This window comes from Peromyscus leucopus, chromosome 1 (genome assembly GCF_004664715.2).
Source record: "Peromyscus leucopus breed LL Stock chromosome 1, UCI_PerLeu_2.1, whole genome shotgun sequence".
Classification (NCBI taxonomy): Eukaryota; Metazoa; Chordata; class Mammalia; order Rodentia; family Cricetidae; genus Peromyscus; species Peromyscus leucopus.
The window spans coordinates 44,601,805-44,623,377 of NC_051063.1; the positions used below are offsets into that span (position 1 = coordinate 44,601,805).

A 21,573-nucleotide genomic window follows, 5' to 3' on the forward strand; every position below is an offset into this window, starting at 1 on the left:
TGTGGTCACATCAAGTTCAGTGTGTAAAGTGATGTAACTCTTTATATTTGGGGGACAGTCTCACTTTGTAGCTCGGGCTAGCTTTGGACTCACTATGCAGCCCAAGCTATCCTAAAACTCAGGACAATCCTATATCCTTTCGAGGGCTGAGGTTACAGGCATGTATCACTGTACCTGGCTTTAGAGATTTGACTTTGTAACTAAGAACTAAACAAACTTAATAGGAAATTAGAAAATACGCTACTTCAAGATTAAATTTCCGGGCTGGAGGGATGGCTCAGCAGTTAAGAGCACTGGCTGTTCTTCCAGAGGTTCTGAGTTCAATTCCCAGCAACCACATGGTGGCTCACACCATCTGTATGAGATCTGGTGCCCTCTTCTGGCCTGCAGGCATAAATGCAGGCAGAGCACTGAACACATAATAAATAAGTCTTTTAAAAAAAGATTAAATCTCCTTGTGCCATCTCTCCAGCCCATTGTAGAGATAGAAATGTTATTTTAATAAAAATAATGGATAAATTTATCTGCAAACAAATGTCAACCTAATCTGTGGATATTATCTAATATGCTCTTTGGTAAATCTATAATTGGTAAATTTGGAGTTTTAAAAATATTAAATTTTTTTTCATTTTTTTTGTGTATGGATGTTCTGCCTATCTGTATGTCTGTGCTCCACTTTCCTGTTTGGTTTGCTTGGAGGCCAAAGAGGCCATGAGATCCCCTGGAACTGGAGTCACAAGTGTGGGCGGCCACCATGTGGGCAGCCAGAGCTCTTAACCTCTGAGCCATCTCTCCAGCCCTGAAATTTGTTTCCTTTACTTGCTTGCCCATAATTTCTTATTTGGCAATGATATTTATAGAGGTAGGCAAGTGTCATTAAAACTCCTTACACAAGCTTCTACATAGGTACCACCATGAAGAAAGTGGTCTTCCAGTGTACTCCAAGGACAGACATCTTCTGTATGTGATTGACAAGAAAAAGACCCACCTACACAACCTGAAGTACAGCTTACGTCATTGTTCTTAGTCTTTATGAAGTTCTCTGGGCATGGTAGTACAACTACTTTAACTGCCCAACAAGCAAATAAATATCAAAATTAATACCCAGAGCCATAAATTAGCTCTACAAATCTTCATGTGCAGTGCCAGGCATTCAAATAACCAAGAGTGTTATCAGCAAAAATAGGAAGAGTGCATGGCACTGTGGCAAGGGTTCATAATTCTGGGACCCAGGAGGCTGAGGCAGAAGGATCATAACGTCCAAGTTAGCTGGGCTACATAGTAAAACCCTGTCAAAACCAAGCAAACAATGCCTTGGGAGATAACTTCAGGACTGAAAAACCAAGCGTGGGATTTAGCACTTTGCCCAAACTCTGGAAACAGTCAAAGGTGTCCAGCCACCAATCACGTGCTGAGTCAGGGTTTACTTGGCTTCTCCCCTTCCATCTGGAAGACCGAAGAGTCTACAGCAGTTGTGAGGTTGCAGCCGCAGTTGCTAGGGAGATGGTTCCTCTGGTAAAGTGGATGCTGTACAGGCCTGAGGATTTGCTTTTGGATTTCCAGCACCCACCCCAAAGCCAAGCAGGGCCCAGCCACAGGCAGAGTAGCCCCGGAGCTGGGTAAAGTAGGGGCGGATGGAGACAGGTGAGTCCCTGGAACTCACTAGCCAGTCCGCCTAGCCAGTGGATAAAGTCCAGGTCCATATGCCCACAGCACACACGTATATACAAGAAGATGGTCCCAGTGGTTTTTAGTTCCTTAGGAGTGGAGAGGCTTCATTCTCAAAACCTGCCTGGGACGACCTGAAGAACAGACACAAGATGTTTGTTTCATGAACTCACAAATGGAAAGTGGGGAACAGTTCTCACACAGGACAATGCAGATGAACCTGGTCGACACCTAGGGCAGACAGCTACAGTAGATAAAGACAGCCTGAGGGGAAGCAGTGGAGAGCACTTGACCGGGAGTTTACTTCCCACTGATCTGTAGGCTCCATGCAAGGAGGGAGTGACAGACAGCAAAGGTAGATTTTCTCTGCTGAGTAGTACTCCATTGTGCATGTGTACCACATTTTCTTCATCCATTCTCCAGTTGACGGGCATCTAGGTTGTTTCCAGGTTCTGGCTATTACAAATAGTGCTGCTTTGAACATAGTTGGGCATGTTGTATCTTTGTGGTATGAATCAGCATTCCTTGGGTGGTATGGCTAGGTCTTGAGGTAGATCGATTCCTAATTTTCTGAGAAACCGCCATACTGATTTGCACAGTGGTTGTACAAGTTTACATTCCCACCAACAGTGGAGGAGTGTTCCCTTTGCTCCACACAAAGGTAGATTTGAAGTGGCTCCGTGAAGCATTGAAAGTGTAATCCAACACAGCTAGTCTGCCAAGAAGGTTTCTTGACTTTACTCTTTAGGTGTCAGGTCTTCAGGGAAACTTCGTTTTCCTTAAAGCTTTGTTTTTCTTTTATGTGTATGTGTGTGGGCATGTGCATATACATGCAGGTGCCCTTGGAGGCCAGAAGAGGGCGTTAGATCCCCTGGAGCTGGAGTTATAGGTGGTTCTGAGCTGCCCAACGTGGGTGTTGGGACCTGAACCCAGGTCCTCATGTAAGCAGCAAGTGCTCTTAACAGCTAAGCCAGCTCTCCAGCCCCCTCAAGGAGACTTCTGTTGCCAGTTTAGAAAAGTCACTAAGTCCCTACAGCCATAGCAAGCCACATAAAGCCTGAGTGGAGAACTGGTTAGTACATTACGATATATTGAAACCATCCAGCTTACCTCCCCCTAAACAAAAAAACAAAAAACAAAACCAAAAAACAGCCTGACACATGGGAAGAAATAAACGGCACCCATTCATGGAGAAGTACAAACTGAGGAAGCACAGGTTGGACTTACGTTCTTTTTTCCTGAAGATCTCTCTCTCTCTCTCTCTCTCTCTCTCTCCTCTCTCTCTCTCTTTTTTTTTTTTTTTTTTTTTTTTTTTTTTTTTTTTTTCTCTCTTTTCTCTCTCTCTCTCTCTCTCTCTCTCTCTCTCTCTCTCTCTCTCTCTCTCTCTCTCGGGTTTTTTGAGACAGGATGTTTCTAGACAGCCTTGGCTGTCCTTGCACTTGCTTTGTAGACCAGGCTGGCCTCAAACTCAGAAATCCACCTACCTCTGCTTCCTGAGTGCTGGGATTAAAGGTGTGTGCCACCACTGATCAGCTGTTTTCAAATTTTAAAAAAACAGTATATATTAATGTTTTGGGTTTGTGTATACAAACCATTGTATAATGTTTAAGCCAGGCTAGGCATACCTATCTCCAGGCATACAGTGTAATAATTCCCCCCCCTTTTTGTTTTTTTTTTTTGTTGTTTGTTTGTTTTGTTTTTTGTTTCTCTGTGTAATTTTGGTGCCTGTCCTGGATCTCACTCTATAGACCAGGCTGGCCTCGAACTCAGAGATCCACTTGGCTCTGCCTCCCGAGTGCTGGGATTAAAGGCGTGCACCACCACCGCCCCCCTTTTTGTTTTATAAGAAAAAATTCCCCTAAGATTCTTCCTGAATTTATTGTGTGGTGTGTGTGTGTGTGTGTGTAGGGGGTGCAAGTGCTACAGTGTGCACATGGAGGTCAGGGGACCACTGTGTAGTTGGTTTCCTCCTTCCAGCTTCATGCGGGCTCCCAGAAGTCCTCAGGTTAGCCCTGGTGGGTGGCATTACCCACCCAAGTGTCCTTGCCCTCCTTTTAAAGAGACAGTCTTAGGTATCCCAGGCTGGCTTTGAACTGGCCATGTAGCCAAAGATGAGCTTCAATGTCTTGTCATCCTGCCCTAACTACCAGGATTACAGGCAGGTGTCACCACATGTGTCTCAGAGTGCATTAATTGTAATATTGTTATAGTCATCCTATTCTTGAATATCCAAAACTCAGGGCAGCCTGGAGTTTATTTCTAGAAACAACATGTAAAATCAACTCTCAGGTATTCTCAGTGAGCCAAAGTAATACAGGGAACTATCCACAAGTTGAGAATATAAATAAGAAAATATGAAAAGAAGCTATAAAAGTAGTCAAAAACATCACTCAGCGCTCCAGGGGTCGATGTGAACAAGCAGTGGAATATTGAGTTCAGACTGTGTTCCGGGTTATCCCATGAGAAATCTGTGGTGCATCATCAAGCACAGACATTTGCAAAACTGTAGCCCAGGAGAGCAGGGAGAGAGAGGTGCAGAAGGGACCGTTGAAGCAATAATGCTCAAAACCATCTCAAATTTGCTAGGACTTTTGAATCTATACAGCCAAGAAGTTTATTGAACTCCAAACATAAACACGGAAGACATTCAGATCAACATACAATATAAAGAAACTGTCCGGAGCTGAAGACAGAAGCTTCTTGCAAGTTCATTGAGAGAGAAAAGCTGCTGGTGTCTGCATGCTGATTTTGAATGTATACTATATATGAGACTATCATAAAGCAGAACAGAGCTGTCTGTAAGAGGAGCAAGATTTTGTAGGCTACTGCTATTACATTGGTATTAATCTGGGAGAACAAGTAAGTGTTTTTTAACTGCTGGGCCGTGCGCGCGCGCACACACATGCGCACACGCACACAGATGCCATGAAACATGCAGAGGTCAAAGGACAACTTGCATTCATTGTCCCCTTTCCCTCTACCAGGAGGTTTCTAGTAATTTAACCAACATCATTTACCATAAGCCATCTTGTTGGCCACACCCTTCTTTTTCTAATGGAACCACCTTCCAAATGCCTTCACTTCTCTGAATTTTCCATTGATTGTATCTTCTGGTTCCTTGCTAGCCCAAAGTGTTTCCCAAAGTGCCTTCCAGGTACACTTCTCAGTGAAAAGATCCAAGAAGGTAAGTATTCAGTTTGATATGATATCCTGTTAGGTCTAGCCTAATCTTATTTGGAATTTTTTGCTTGGAAGGGAATTTAAAATCTGCTCCTAATGCCTTGGCTTGGCAAACCGGCTAAGAGGCCAATGTTTGTTTGAGATGGTCTTGTGTAGTCCAGGATGGCTTCCATGTAGCCAAGGATTACCTTGAACTTTTAACTCTCTTCCTTGACCTCTCGAGTGCTGGGATTACAGCAAGTGCTACAACGCTTGGTTTATTTGGGGACTGAATCAGGGTGTCATACATGCTAGGCAAGCATTCTGCCAGCTGAACTACATCCCCAGCCTCTGAGGCAAGAGTTTTTGCTCAGCTGGTGCATCAGTACTGGACCACATCTGGGACACTCTCCCCTTAATTCCTCATTGAATTACAGACAAGGTGATTGATAAATCAGAATTAAAACAGTAAAAAAAAGCTACTTTAATTTTTAAAAAATTTTATGTGTGTTTTGCCTACATATATATATATATATATATATATGTGTGTGTGTGTGTGTGTGTGTGTGTGTGTGTGAACCATGTATGTATAGTGTTCTGGGAAGCTAGAAGACATTATTGGGTTCCCTGGAACTGATGTTACAGGTGTTTGTGAGCTGACGTGTGGGTGCTGAGAATCAAACCCAGGTCTTCTTCAAGAGCAGCCAGTGTTCCTAACCACTGAGCCATCACTCCAGTCCCCTTAAGCTTTCTTTTTAAGAATCACTTCGATTTTTAAAAAAATCAACATTAGTACTATATGAGCTGATAAGTGTAACAACCTTTTCCTCAATTTTCTATAAAGACAAACAATGGGGCTATCTCATAGTCTTTGCACAAAAAATACAACCTTAAAAAACTCAGTGATAGAGGTCTTGGGTTTGGTTCTCAGCTCCAATATATAGATATAGGAGATAGTTATCTGCTCTCCAGAGGTTCCAGGTTTGACTCCCAGCATCCACATGGTATCTAACACCCACCTATAACTCCAGTTCCAGGGAATATGACTCCTCTACAGGTAATGTACACACATGGTACACAGACATACATGCCTGCAAAACACCTATTCATGTAAAATAAAAATAAATAAATCTTAAAAATACATATTAGATAATATATTGGGCATGGTGGTGCAAGACTTTAATCACAACATTTAGGGGGCAGAGACAGATGGATCTCTTTGAGTTTGAACCCAGGCCAGCCAGGGCTACATAGTGAGATTCTGTTTCAAAAAGTGGGGGTGGGGGGCTGGAGAGATGGCTCAGTGGTTAAGAACACTTGTTGCTTGCTGTCTTTCTGTATGCTGTTGCTATGATTGGTTAATAAAGAAGCTCCTCTGAGCCAGGCGGTGGGCTGAGCGCCTACACACTCTTTAATCCACAAGTACACAGAGACTTATATGCCAACTGTATGCCGTGGCAGCTTCTTTGCTGAAGTTCAATAGCCATCCATAATCTATACTGACGTGGCTGAGATCCAGGAAATGGGCACACAAGCTACACTTAGAGAAACCCTGTACTCAATCAAAAAACAACAACAGAGAAACAGACCAACAACAGAGACCATACTGGAGCAAGCAGCTGACTATAGACGAGACAGAAGCAAAAGCTAACAGAGAAAGTACAAAAAAAAAAAAGAAGAAGAGAGGAGAGAAGAGAGAAGAAGAAGAAGAAGAAGAAGAAGAAGAAGAAGAAGAAGAAGAAGAAGCTGCTGCTCTGGCCTATGGCGAGTCAGGTTATAGCCAGGCAGGAAACCCAGGAGAGACAGGAAGAGGAAAGGAGAGGCGGAGGACATGCCAGCAAACCAGTAACACCATGGCCACGTGGCAATTACATAGATGAATAGAAATGGGTTAATTTAAGATGAAAGAGCTAGCTAGCAAGAATTCCTAGCCATAGGCCATATAGTTTGCAATTCATATTAAGCCTCTGAGTGATTATTTTATAAGCAGCTGCGGGACTGCGGGTGAGAGAGAATTGTCCCAACCACGGGCCAGCAGGACACAGGAAATCTTACAGCTACAGCTGCTCTTGCAGAGGACCTGGGTTCAGTCGCCAGAACCCATGTGGTAGCTCAGAACTGTGTGTAACTCCAGTTCCCGAGGGTCCGATGCCTCTTCTGGCCCCGAAGCCTGGGAGAGCCTGGGGTTAACTACTCCATTACAGCTGTGGTTGTCCTTAGCAGTGGCTGATGCTGTATAATCTCCGTGAGAATTGCCACTTATTGACTGCTTAACATATGCCAGAAAATGTACATGTGACAATGTATCTAACTTTCAGAACAACATCGTATCATAAAAAAGACATCGTTCCAATCCCATTGCTACATTTAAGGAAACAGGAGCCTAAGCATGCTAAGAACTAATCAGAGCTGGGGGTGTCACTCAGTGGTAGAGTGCAGGAATATGGGAGATGTTATCACAACACAAACAACATCAAAACTCACAATTAGGGCCAGCAAGATGAGCAGTGAGTTAAGGCACTCTGCTTAAAAGCCTGATGACCTTAGTTGGATCCCCAACCCACTAAAGGCTCAAAAATACCTATTAGTCCCCTACTGTATGCAGACTGTTTAGGAACTGGATTCAAAATTCAGAAAGTAGAAAATGGGAGCTTCATAAAGCCACTTTATTTCATTGTCTCCTGGGTTCGCACCATTATCCAGTTTTCATCTTCTACAACCTTTCGAGTTTCTTGTGAGATCTATAATCTCAGCTAGGAATGTCCCTTTTAGGGCCAACCTGAGTGTGAGTAACGTTTTCCCACCTCTCCTAATAATCCCATAATCTGTTAATGAGCCAGTTTAAAATAATTTCATATTTCAAGTTTATTTCCCAGCTGGGAGAAACGTGGTCTCAAACAGTCAGACATTGCTTGACTGACCCAGTGGGTGGGCAGTGGGTGGGCAGTGGATGAGCAGTGGGTGAGCAGTGGGTGGGCAGTGGGTGGGCAGTGGGTGAGCAGTGGGTGAGCATTGGATGAGCAGTGGGTGGGCAGTGAGTGGGCAGTGGGTGGGCAGTGGGTAGGCAGTGGATGAGCAGTGGGTGAGCAGTGAGTGGGCAGTGGGTGGGCAGTGGGTGAGCAGTGGATGAGCTGTGGGTGAGCAGTGAGTGGGCAGTGGGTGAGCAGTGGGTGGGCAGTGGGTGAGCAGTGAGTGGGCAGTGGGTGAGCAGTGGGTGAGCAGTGGGTGGGCAGTGGGTGGGCAGTGGGTGAGCAGTGGGTGGGCAGTGGGTGAGCAGTGGGTGGGCAGTGGGTGAGCAGTGGGTGAGCAGTGGGTGGGCAGTGGGTGAGCAGTGGGTGGCAGTGGGTGGGGGGGGGGTGGGTGAGCAGTGGGTGGCAGTGGGTGGCAGTGGGTGAGCAGTGGGGGGGGGGCAGTGGTGGGCAGTGGGGGGGGGTGGGCAGTGGGTGAGCAGTGGGTGGGCAGTGGGTGAGCAGTGGGTGAGCAGTGGGTGAGCAGTGGGTGGGCAGTGGGTGAGCAGTGGGTGGGCAGTGGGTGAGCAGGGTGGGTGGGGGCAGTGGGTGAGCAGTGGGTGGGCAGTGGGTGAGCAGTGGGTGGCAGTGGATGAGCAGTGAGTGGGCAGTGGGTGAGCAGTGGGTGAGCAGTGGGTGAGCAGTGAGTGGGCAGTGGGTGAGCAGTGGGTGGGCAGTGGGTGAGCAGTGGGTGGGCAGTGGGTGAGCAGTGGGTGGGCAGTGGGTGAGCAGTGGGTGGACAGTGGTAGCAGTGGAGCAGTGGGTGGGCAGTGGGTGAGCAGTGGGTGGACAGTGGGTAAGCTCACTGCAGCTGCACCCGGAAGCTCTGGATTTCAGATGGCCACCCCAGCTCTCCCAGATCCCCATCCTTCAGAAGCCCACAGCTTTTCTTCCACCTCCTCGAATTGATGTCCCTCTCTGTCTCTGTCTCTCTGTCTCTCTGTCTCTCTCTCTCTCTCACACACACACACACACACACACATACACCCACATCTGTCTCTGTCTCTCACACATACACATACACACATCTGTCTCTGTCTCTCTCACACACATACACATCTCTCTCTCTCTCTCTCTCTCTCTCTCTCTCTCTCTCTCTCTCTCTCTCTCTCTCACACACACACACACACACACACACACACACACACACACCAGCAACCCTAAGGGACACAGTCCTGACTTCCTTATGGTCTGGCCTCTTGACATTGGTTGACTTTTTATTTTCTCAGAACAGAGTCCTTGGATGGGGGGATTCAGTTCCTATAGTCTCTCAAATGACATCGTGAAATCTTAAAAATCAAGACCAGGATCTAGACTGTTTTGTTCCCTTCAGACACTTTGGTCTTTGGCAGTGAAGTCCATCTTTCTCTGAAAAGAAGAAAAAGGAAAAGAAAACAAAGAGACCATGGATCCAGTGCAGTAGGTTGGTGTGCTGAGTAGAAGAGCCCATGATTCAGACAGCAAGGGTCCTGGCTCATCATTTCGGCTACCTTCTCCAGTGCTGTTGCCTAGGTGTCTGGCTGCACACCCTCAGACTCAGATTATCTGTTAAGATAGCACTTCTGATGTTGTGACACTTGCTGAAACTCTAGGTTACACACATAAGACTTCCAGATGACATCATTTCATTTCCTCGTTACAGGAACTACAAATGTGAGAACATTAGTGAAATAATTTACATATTATACAGTTCACATCCTTACTCCCCCCCTTGGTCTGGGAAGATGGCTCAGTGGTTAGAGCGCTTGTGGAGCTAGCATGTGAATTCAGATTCACTGAGCCTGCATAAACGCTGGGTGGACATGACAGCCTACCTGTAATTCCAGTAGAGACAAGGGATCCTCATAGCAAGTTGGCTAGCAAGACTAGCCATCTTGGTGAGATCTGGGTTTGATTGAGAGACCCTGTATACACATACACACACACACACACACACACACACACACACACACACGTACATATTTTTGGTTTTCTCTGTGTAGCTTTAGCTGTCCTGGAACTCCTTCTGTAGACCAGGCTGGCCTGGAACTCAGAGATCCACCTGCCTCTACCTCCTGAATTTAATCTCCTGGGATTAAGGGCATATACTACCACGCCTGGCTAAATAATATTATATTGTACAGATATACCACATTTTTACTTATCCCCTTGATGGACATTTAGATTATTCTCTTTGGCTATTGCATTTCCATTGTTTGGCCATTATGAATAATTCTGTGGTGAACATTGTGAACAAGCTTTTCTGTTAACACACACTATCGTTTCTGGAGTCTAAACCTCCAGAAACTGCAGCAGCCCACGGGAACCAGTATTCTCCTGGTATTACGGCAATGGTAACTGTATTTAGCCACCCTGAGAAGAATGAGAGTGCTTTTCCATTTCATTTTACATGGCTGCCACCCAAGTATGAGGATTCCAAACACTACGTCCCCACCAACACTTTTGTTTTTAAAATCTTCTCATAGCTATCCTGTGCAAAGTGGTGTCTCATCGTGGTTTTGATTTGCATTTCCCTGGTGATTAATGATGTTGAACATCTCTTCACTGCTTACTGGCTACCTGTATCTAGTTTTTCTGGGGAACTGCAACTTCAGATCTTGTACCCATTTGAAAAACTTGGTGTTCTGATTATTCAGTTCATCACTTTTTAAACTGTACAAATAAATACCATAAATTATATAGTCCGGGTGCAGTAAAATTCACCCACGGCAGAGTATTGTAAAGTGCATGTGGTAGTTTAGAAAGTGTGAAATGGGAACGTGGGTGAAGATGCCACAGTGATGTCGCCTCCATTATTTCAGTGCCTTGAAACCATTCATGATATGGACTATTTTTATTTGATATATTAGTTAAAATAAAACTCTTAGCTTTTGTCATATGCTAAATAAGATAAAATAATTTGATATATGGTTTAATAAATTACTCATCCCAACAATTGACCATAACTTTCAGTGCAAATGCAGACAGAACCAAGTCGTGACAGCAAAAATCCACCGATTCGTTCAAGCACAGCTAGTTCGAAATTTTAACTCTACACGCACTTAGTTATTGAAAGCAAGTTGCGAAAGTTTACCCAAGCTCCCCTTTGACAAATGAGAGGCCAGAACTACTTTTTCCTTCTGCAAGGTTTGTTCTCTTGCACAGTAACAATGACTAAAATAAATGGCACCAAATTTTTGGCGAGTCTTGTTTAATTCGGCATATAATTAAAATCTCATGTAGCCTTATTGGTTTTAGTATCCAGCAGAGAGAAAATATTGAAACTCCAAGAGATTTTGAATTAAATAGCTACAGCAGTTTTGTTTTATTAGTTCTGACTGTGTGAAAAAAAAATCATAAGGACAACTTTGGAAAAATTGAGTTCTTTTAGAGCCCCCGATGACTTTTAAAACAATAAAACAAACTATAAACCCTACACAAGTGATATTAAAATTATGTAGTTCAAGAAATGTGACATTCACAAATGTGGTTGTAATTTTTTTTAACTACAGCAAAGTGGACATGGATCTATTGGGTTTTGAAAAGGCAGTGTTATATAGTTTAGCAGAATTAAGGGCTTCAATTTGCTGGTGAGGATTATGTAGCTGGGTTGGAATGTCAGAAGCAATGCCTCTGAGGTCTCCACCCACTTCCCAGGTCTGTGGCTGCAGTAGAGAAGGACGGATGCGCCTTTAACTGGCAATTACTTAACAACCCCGCACTAGCGGTTAATATTTACTTTCAGAAGGTTTACGGATTCAGATCTTTCTGCCTGGCGGCTGCATCACTAAACTAGTACCGTAAACGCATACATTCCTGAAGAGGCGAGTGAACGAAATGTTGGGAAATATTTCACGAGGAAGGATAGTTCCCTGCTAGTTCACTGAGGCCCCAGTTTTGGGGGTATTCTTGAAGACACATTGAACTTCAAATAATACTGGTCCTTACTTGGTCCCCAGAGTCTGTGTCATTCTGGGATCTAAAACACACTGACTTCTCCATCAGGCCAGGTGATGAGAATGGTAGGTGGTTGTGGAGTCACCCGAGGAGACAAAGATTCTGTAAGGAGCCTCCCCCAAATGTTTCCAGAGACAAGACACTAGTGAAATTTTATATAGGCCCAACAAACAACTAAAAACCAAACCTAACAAACAAACAAAAAACTTTACAAGTGAGTGGTACCAGGTGTGATGACTCAGGCCTGTCATCCTAATGATCTGAGACACTGAGGCAGGAGACTCTCAAGTTCACATTTCATCCTGGACAACTCAGGAAGACCCCGCCTCAGAATAAAAGAGGGGAGGCTGGGGTTGTGGCTCGGCTGATAGAGTGTTTTCCTAATGTGCATGAAGCCCTGGGTTTGATTCTTAGCACTGCATAAACCGGGAGCAGCACATGCCCGTGACCATGGCACACTGGGGTGTGTAGGCAGAGGGATGGAAGTTCAAGATCATCCTTGGCTACATATCAAGTTGGAGGCCAGCCTGGGCTACATGAGAGCCTGCTTGAATTTATGAGCACCATGTGCATGCACGTGCCCTCAGAGGCCAGAAGAGCGAACGTGGGATTGAACCTGAGTCCTCTGCAAGTAATGCTTAACTACTACGCCATTTCCCTAGTCACTGTGCACGTGTGTGGGTGCTTAAGTGCCACAGCCAATGCATGTGTGGTCAGAGAGACACCTTGTTGGTCAGTCCTCTCTCTTCACAATGTCCCAGTGGTCCAACTCTGGTCCTCAGGCTTGGAGGCAAGTGTCTTTACTCACTGAAATATCTCTATGACACAGTGCTTAAGTTTTTTAATATACAAAACTATACTTATTCTCTTCCAGTTTTTATACTGAAAACTTTCAAAGCCACAGTGAAGTTAAAACTATAGTACAGCAAAAACCTGTATTTTATACCTAAACTCACCAATTAGTATTTTTTAAATATTTGGTTTATCTTCTTCCTTATGTATACATATATATTTATAGTTGTATACATATGTGAAAGTATAATGTGTATAATGAACTACTTGAAGGTTGCAGATATCATGACCCTCATCCTTAAATACTGCAGCTTGTATCTCTTAGTAGTGGGTTTTCCAATATTTAACTCACAAGACCAAAATCACACCTAACACAGTACCAGCAAAATACTGACATCTATGTACAATCCATTTTTATTTCTTTTACCCCATGTCCAAAGAATTCGGTTAATTCTGTAAGACCTTTTCAGAATCTCATCCTCAATATTTCACTCAAGAGTTGTGTGTCTAATGAGTCTTTCTTGAATGAATGGTTTCATTTCCTGAATCAATAAAATTCTCTACATTAAAAGCTATCTCGTTATTATTGTGTATGGTGTGTGTTGTGAACACTCACACCATGGTGCTCCATTGGAGGTCTCTCTTTCCACCTCTCTCTCTCTTTTTTAATGTGGGGTCTGGAGCTTGAGGTCAGAACCTCAGGTTTGGAGCACAGGGAGGCAATCTCCAATAGGCTGAGCCATCTCACCAGCCTCAGATGTTTTATATTTGTCCTGGCATTCCTCCAGTTTTCCCATCCACCTTTATTTCATTTCAATTCAATGGACTTAGACATTGTCATACTTTAGTATGTACTTTCTAAACTTCATTATTATTGTGTATAACGTGTCGCGGCAAGCATATGGAGGGCAGAGGACAACCATGGGATTCGTTCTTCCTCCCACTGTGGGTTCTGTGGATCAAAACTCAGGTTACCAGGACTAGCACCCTGACGACGTAGTTTTGAAGCTTAAATCGCCCCCAAGTTGCCCAACGGAAGCCACTTCAAGCAGTCTGTTGTCCTCCCACGGCGTCTGGCACAAGATGTCTTTGAGATCACCAGAAGTGTCACATGGTTCAGTTCTCCAGGTACTCACAAGTGTTCCTCTCTTCCTGGGTGGTCAGCGTTAGCCCTGTTGCCATCCTGTCGCTCTTGAGTGAACCCACGGAGGAGATGTATCCTTAGTAGCACCCAGGGTTTTAACCCAAATAACGGTGCTTCACACGCACTGGTTTGTCTGCCATTATTCTCAAAGGTGTCGGTGTCTCCATCCCCAAGCAGTTAGGAAGCTTTATGACAAGACCCAAACGTTTCAGAAAAGAAAAACCCACGGCAATAAACTGACCGAGGCTGCGTTAGGTGACCCACTCACGTGCTGTTCTAACTGGGACTCAGTCACACCCTGGGCTTGTTGACACCTACTTATCTTTCAGACATCGTTTCCTTTGGGAAGCCTTTCCTTTCCCTTTCTCAAAGTAACTCTCTCCTTTCCCAAATTAGGGGCTGTCCCTAAGGTGTCGCACCATTATGCACGCTTTCTCCCTAGTATATATGTTACTGGGTTCAATTTGTTTCCTGCTCCCATGAGGACAGAGCAGTTAGTTGCTCAAGAAAAATGTGTGAAGTGAAAACTCGAACCCAGGTCCTCCAGCTACCCAGTTTTCTCGTTTGCCCCATCAGTCCTCTAGCAGCTGAAGATGGAATTCCAAAGCATAAAATGTAAAGTCTCAATAGGAAAAAAAAGCCAGGGAGTTTTTCTATCAGTAGAAAACCCTTAGCAGAAACCTCCCAACTCAAGGTGTGGTCACGGCCGGCGGGCGTCAATCAAGAAAATGCCCCTTTGCCCCAGAGGCGAGTGAAGCCGCACAGGGCCGAGGCCACACTGAGCAGCGCGCTCCGACTTTCAATCGAAAACACGTGTAAAACCTCAGAGCCCGGCTGCGCGCAGCTGTGTCCTTCAGGGCCCCCGAGACAGAGATCCAGGAGTAGCAGCCCCCTCCCGACCCCCATTGGATCGAAGAACACTGCATAGCCTCTGCCGGGCGTCGTACGATCCAGGTCTCGCCTTGATTCCTGTCTGGAGCAGATTCTGCCAGCATCGAGGGAGGTGGCCGAGTTCGTGGGTTCCCAGGTAAGACAGTCGGGAGCACCTGCAGACTTGCTGTAAGTACCCGTCTGGGACGTCAGCCAAAGGCTAGCGTCTTCTCCTTGGATCTCTGAGCTGCAGAGAGGGCCCCCTCGCTCTAGGCAGTGCACGGTTACCCCCAAGGAGCGCAGCCTCCCGGGAGGTTGCTCCGGCGCCGGGAGGTGCCTTCCTGTCGGCGACCTCCTGGCCCGCAGAGTCCCATCGCTCCTCCAGGGGCCAGATGCTGCCTGAGTTTCGGCAGTGGCGCCTTCCCGTTGGGATCCGCGTTCCTGGCACATGCCTTGTGCTCACCTCTTCGACGGTCGCAGTCGCATTCTCGTGCCTGGAGCGCCGGGCGGCGGCGGGACACCCGGGAGCAGGGTCCCTAGAGCTCGGCAGCCCGAACGTCTCGGGGGCGGGAGCTGGGCCGGCGGGGGCGGGTCGGGGCAGGGGCGGAGGCGAGTCCGGGGCCCGCGCCATTGGCCGCAGGGCCTGGCGGCAGGAAGGGACCCGAGCGCGGCCCCACCCCGAGGCTGCCGGAACCTATCGCCGGGAGCGCAGAGCGCAAATAAATGTAGCGCGGTGGCGCGGGCGGGCAGCTCTCTCCGAGGGGCTGCGGCACAGCCATGCAGTTCCCGCACCCGGGGCCCGCGGCTGCGCCCGCCGGGGAGTACCGCTGTACGCGCCCACGCCGCTGCTGCAGCCCGCTCACCCGACGCCCTTCTACATCGACGACATCCTGGGTCGCGGGCCCGCCGCGCCCACGCCTACCCCCACGCTGCCATCCCCCAACTCCTCCTTCACCAGCCTCGTGTCCTCCTACCGGACCCCGGTGTACGAGCCCACGCCGGTCCACCCCGCCTTCTCGCACCACCCCGCCGCCGCGCTGGCCGCCGCCTACGGCTCCGGTGGCTTCGGAGGCCCTCTGTACTCCTTCCCGCGGACGGTGAACGACTACACGCACGCCCTGCTCCGCCACGACCCCCTGGGTAAGGCGGCCGGGGTCTGCGGGGGGCCGAGCGCGGGCGTCCGTGGGGAAGGCGCCCCCGGCGGGTGGCAGCGCGCGGGAGGGGGCGGGGGCGGACGGGAGACGCAGGAGAAAGTTGCGGCGACCGCTCTGAGCGAGCGACTCGCGGGTGCGCGCGGGAACCGGAGGCGCGGGCCCCCCCGGCGGCGGCGCTGCCGGACGGAGCTGGGACGCTCGGCGGCGGCGGCGGCGGCGGCGACTCTGATTGCTTTCCCTTGCACCTTGCAGACACCGGGGCGAGCGCAGTGGGGAGAGGCCTGGGACGCCCGGGGTAGTAGTGGAGGGCAGTCCTGGCCACGCGTGTCGCCTCGGGTGGGGCTCCCTTAGCGAGCGACACCGGGCAGAGGACGTCGGGGCGTCCCGAGCCTGGCCCCTGCAGCGCAGGGATAGCTGCCCGGCCGGGCGGTTCCTGGGCTGGGCTTGGTTCAACAAGCTTGTGCAGTGAAGGAGCCTGACCCTTTCCGTTCATACAGGAAATCTTGAGTTCTCGATAGGAGTAAATCTGGTTTCTGAAGCTGTTAAGTGTTTTCCTGGCTGCATGAAGCAGACCCTTCCCCCGGAGTAGTGCACGCTGCTGATTATTTTATCGACATCCTCAATACAGACAAATTCAGGAAACACTCGACGTCTGATAGCCAGGATCCGTTTTTCTGATATTGTTCATTTCCTCTGTGTGGGATGTGACTTTATGGCAGCTAAAATAACCAGTTGCTTCCTCTCTGCCTTACCCCCCCCCCCTTTGGAGGCTGTTTTGCACTAGTCTGAAGCCTGACGCAAGCAAAATCTCGAAAAAACAATGCCAGCTTTCAAAATGTTTAGGCATAGGCCTGAAGACAGAGGGACGGACATACGGACGCACCGCCACCACTTTGGAGTAGGAAGGTGCAGACCCCGAACAGTTAGGAAGGGCGATGGAGACACATTGACTGTATGGGATTTTCGGGGCTGGTCCGCACAGTGTTCCTAAGAAATAAATAAGCAACGGTGACGGGGTTCCGGGCCTGAATCTCTCATCGCCTGCGCGGTCTGAAATCCCAGAGTGAATAAGGAAGGGCTCCCCAGGGTTTAAAGTCAACACTTGGGCAGTTTCACTGGGGACCTTGGTGACAATTAACGTTTTAATGAATTAGCATTTTAATGTCACCATTATTATGACCAAGCCTCTAGCGCTCCCCTCTTGTCACCGCTACCGGGATTTGGGGTGTGGGTGTTATAATTTTGTACTTAAAAGGTTATCATATTTGTATTTTTAAATTTCAGCCTGTAGGGTGTGTGACCGGCCCCTGCTTTCTCCCCCTGTGGGGCAGGAATGGTCCTGGGGCAAACGTTTTCACAGAGCTCGCCATGGTTTCCTCGGGTTTCTGCTGGGCCTGAGCAGAAGGAAGCAAAGGTTTTTTTTTTTTTTTTTGAGACAGACCAACAGGAAACACATTGACGGAAATGTTGCCATAGCCCACGGGGTGGCTTTAACTGGCCGCCCCCGCAGGCCGAGTGTGAAATCAGAGGAGGCCGAGGTGTGCTCCAGCCACGATTGGAGGCCCCACTCGAGGCCTAACGCGAGCGCCCTGCGAGCGCTTCTGTGCAGCCAGGCCTTGGCAAGTGTAACGACCCCGCTTCTCCCCTAAAGGCGCACACTGGAGCCTTTGCAAAGAGTTGTGTACACTGAAGATCGCGTTTTTTTTAAAAGCTCGGCAGGGGTTCGTTCGGGGTTGAGAAGATTTGTTTGCCTTGAGCCACAGGTGTGACGGTCGGGTCGTGCGGCGGCCTGAGTGTCCAGAGGTGGTCTGTGTGCTAAAACCTTTTAGCTGACTCTGTGGGCCTTGGGAGGGACTGTTGAATCCGTCCGTATACCGGAGAATGTATGTGATGGGAACATGTTTGCTTTTGGGCCTCCCCCATTGTGTTACCTGGGACCAGGTAGGTCTGGGCACTGCCCAGAGGGCCCCGGGACCGTGGTTACCCGCCGTTCTTCTGGCCCACAGGCAAGCCCTTGCTCTGGAGCCCATTCCTGCAACGGCCCCTGCACAAAAGGAAAGGCGGCCAAGTGAGGTTCTCCAACGACCAGACCATCGAGCTGGAGAAGAAGTTCGAGACTCAGAAATACCTCTCCCCACCTGAGAGGAAGCGTCTGGCTAAGATGTTGCAGCTGAGTGAGAGACAGGTCAGCTCACTGGGTCCCACCGCCCCAGCAGGTTTCTAGGGCTGAAGAAACCACTGCGCGCCCTGGGCATGTTCAGTCCCGACCCAACTGCAGGGCTGGTCCTCCTCATAGCCCCAGCGCCTTCTCCCCTTCTCCTCCTCAGGTCCCTCGGGATTTGGGACTTTCTGTAAACTTGTTTTCTTTTCTGTAGGTCAAAACCTGGTTTCAGAATCGACGAGCTAAATGGAGGCGACTGAAACAGGTATTGACATGGCTCTGTTTCTATGGAAATAAATGTTTGTATCATGTTATCTAAATGCGGAGACCTGTTATGGGTTGTATGCAAAAGTCATTTGAAGAGACTGTTTAACCTCTTCACCTTGATTAAAAAGGCAAATAGTCCTGCTGAACTTCAGGATGGGTTGCTCAGGTGGCACTAATGTTAAAAGCACCTAATGCAGTTCCTATATCAATTATGCTAGGGTTTCACACACTGGCCGGTAAACCGCCCGGCTAATTGTTTTATAAACCCCATATGTTGTTTATCTCATTAACGCAGGAAAGATAAAGTAATTGACAGTAAGTGACTTAAGTAGTTATCTTCGGGAGAAAATTGTTTCTTTTATTTACACAGCCATAATAAAACCAGGCAGGACTCGAGGGTAAACATAAAGACACAAACACCTTTAAGTCTTATTTGCACTTTTTTGAAAAGGAAGAATTAAATATCAAAGAGTTTAAAAATTATTATCCATCTTTTGCCAGCCCTTAAAGTGAATATAGAACCATAAAGAAATCACCGCGCCTATTTAAGCTTCCTAAGAAGTCTTTCGATTACCCTTGTTAAGAAATGTGATATAAAGTAAAAAAGTGAAGGCTAACTCATCCTCCAAAGCAGCCCTGCGGACAGAGCTGCAGATTTATTTCCAGTTATCTGACAAGCGCTGAATGACTCATCTGGCAGTGCTTTAAATAACAGAGAGGGTAGCTTGAAACAAGTTTGCCAAGTGGGAAAATGTAGATTTTAAATTGTGTCGACCATACTTTATATTTAAAAAAAAAAAAAGATGCTATCCCAAAGAACATTTTGAAACAACAAAAAACTTTCTGTAGTTTTCTTATTCATAAGTATTTGAGGATTACCTCTAAAGGTTAGCGATGAGAGGTAATCCTCAAATACTTACGAATAATAAGCATCGCTAACCTTGTACACCTTTTGCAAACTTGGTCACTAGAGAATTACAGTGTTTCTATATAATGTTTATATCCATATTAGACACCCACAGACTTAAACACGCACTGTCTGGACTTGATTCTTATTCAAAGGCTTGGAGCTAGTTTCCCAAGAACTTTTAAAATAGTACTTTCTATGAAATATGGAATTTTTCCCCAGAAAAATTTGCCCAGATTTTAAGTAAATTGCAGTCTTTTCATCAGTATTACTTGGTTCTGTGATTTTCCTTTGCCATGATTTAGTAACTTGGTACATAGTTATATGTGTATGTGTTCATAAATTTACTTCAGGAGACAAATGGAAAAGGATTTTCATAGCTTCTTAATTTAGTATGTTTCTTATTTTCTTTTCTTGGGTGGGGATGGGGAGGCGCTTGGTATAACAAACCAGCCATTAACATTTCTTCTTTTAAAATGCTACTGAAAACTCTGGGGTAATATTTAAAGAACGAGGACTGTGCAGCCTGGACTGAGCTGAGTTTTGTTTTCTTTCTCCTTAACTGAAAATCTTGAGGTCATAGGTCTGTGTCATGTATAATATCTCTCTGATGTGATTTTTTTTTTTCCCCTCTTCTTTCTAATGGGGAAAAGAATCTCCCGGGTGTCTTTTTAGGAGTGAAAACAGTTGATAAACTAAACTTTGTAAGCATGCTAAAGGCTGGGGGAAACCATTTTGGTTTTTATGGCTTTGAGCTCACTGTCTGCATTTTCATCTTCTTCATCCAGGAGAATCCTCAAAGCAATAAAAAGGATGAGTTGGACAATTTGGACACTTCCTGTGACCGGAGCCAAGACTCGCCCAGTGAACAGAGTAAAGGTGCCTCTTTGGATAGTTCTCAGTGTTCACCTTCTCCAGCCTCTCGGGAAGACCCTGACTCCGAGATCTCAGAGGATTCTGACCAGGAAGTGGACATTGAGGGTGACAAAAGCTATTTTAATGCCGGATGATGGTCACGGCGGAGATGCATTCAGAGACCGGACTTTCGAATAGTGTTTTGCTACAGACAAATTGGAAAACTCTTTGGGAGAGAAAAAGAATATCATTCTTCTAGTGTCCTGAAAATATTTGGTGTCCTAGCTAATTAACAAATATGAATTGAAGCCTTAATTTTGACCTAACAGATGGTATATATACCAGTTTTAAGTTGTTTTGATAGTGACTAAATGTATCCCCATTTTTAAAAAAGTGAATTATTTCTATTTATGAGAAGTAATTTGAATTTTTGTTTAAAACTTAAATTATAACTTTAAAGGTTTTAATAGGCTGTTCTTGAAGGACTTAACCTAAAACTGTGGCTATACCCTCAACTTCAGAGGTGCACTTAGAAAGGGGGGGCCCACATTTGCGGCTCCTTGGAGCAGTTTAAAAGGGCACACTGACTCTTACATGACACCTTCCATTGCTGCCTTAACTCCAAAGCCATTCCAGAGCGCCTGGCTCCAGGCGTGTGTTCTTAGAAGCAAGATAGTTGATAAGATTCTCAAAATCTTGTTTTGCTCCGTCAGTGCCTCTGTTAAGGTATGGCACAGTCCCTAGAGGCAGGGAGACCGATTCATTTGTGACTGAAGGTAATCCCATGTGAACTAGAAATAACAGGACAATTAAATGTAAGTAGATTGTAGATAGTGTGTTTTATAGAAACAATGTCTATAACATGTATATAGAATTATTCTCTGTAAAAACCCTGCCAAAATGATGTTTGATTTTTTTTTTTTTTTAATTCAATGAGTTAACTTGAGTGACCCTGTTGGAATTCTTTCTTTGGTTAAAAAAAATCTAAACACACCACTTGAATCGCTTTGGCGTGTGTGTGTGTGTGTGTGTGTGTGTGTGTGTGTGTGTGTGTGTGTGAGAGAGAGAGAGAGAGAGAGAGAGAGAGAGAGAGAGAGAGAGAGAGCGCTCGTGGGTAGGGGTAGGGGGTTGAGGCCCCATGGGCAGTGGGGTGCCCATCTCCTGGAGTTAGCTGGGACAGGTATGTGTGTTGGGGACTGAGCAGGGCAGGTTGGGGTTGCCACTGAGCACCATCGATTGGTGTGTGCAGCCACCGTCCTTGACCAGCAAGAGTCAACAGTGAGTCATCCTCACCGCCCCCCCCCCCCAGCGGGAGCCCAGCTGCGCTCCGTGCAGTGCGGTGCAAGGCCGGCTTTGGAGGAGCAGAAGATTTAGGAGATCCGGGAACGTTAAAGTCAGAGGCCTAGGGAGAGAATTTGAGAGCCACTGGCTGGGATGCTGGCGGGTGTGAGAGAGACTCGTGGGACCAGCACTCCGCCTCATCCCCTGCACACAGGTTTCCCTTTGGTAACTCTTGCCGTGTTGGGTTGGGGACAGCAAGCAGAAGCAGGAAGCATCAGGAGTGTCAGGAATCTGAAGGCTTAGAAAAAGGGGTCCAGGACGGGTAATCCACGAAGGAGGAAGAGTGCCCGCCCAACAGGTGGATGTGGCTC

The 21,573-nt window shown here is 46.9% G+C and overlaps 1 protein-coding gene across 1 annotated transcript; it reads left to right on the forward strand.

The window, feature by feature from the left end:
* The first annotated feature begins 15,282 nt into the window (after positions 1-15,282).
* On the forward strand, positions 15,283-20,825 carry Hhex (hematopoietically expressed homeobox). The gene is given in 5 exon segments (XM_028882894.2): positions 15,283-15,393; positions 15,396-15,717; positions 17,738-17,916; positions 18,107-18,157; positions 19,855-20,825. Coding segments are annotated over 5 exon segments (813 nt in total). The 5' UTR covers positions 15,283-15,354; the 3' UTR covers positions 20,077-20,825.
* Positions 20,826-21,573: the final 748 nt, after the last annotated feature.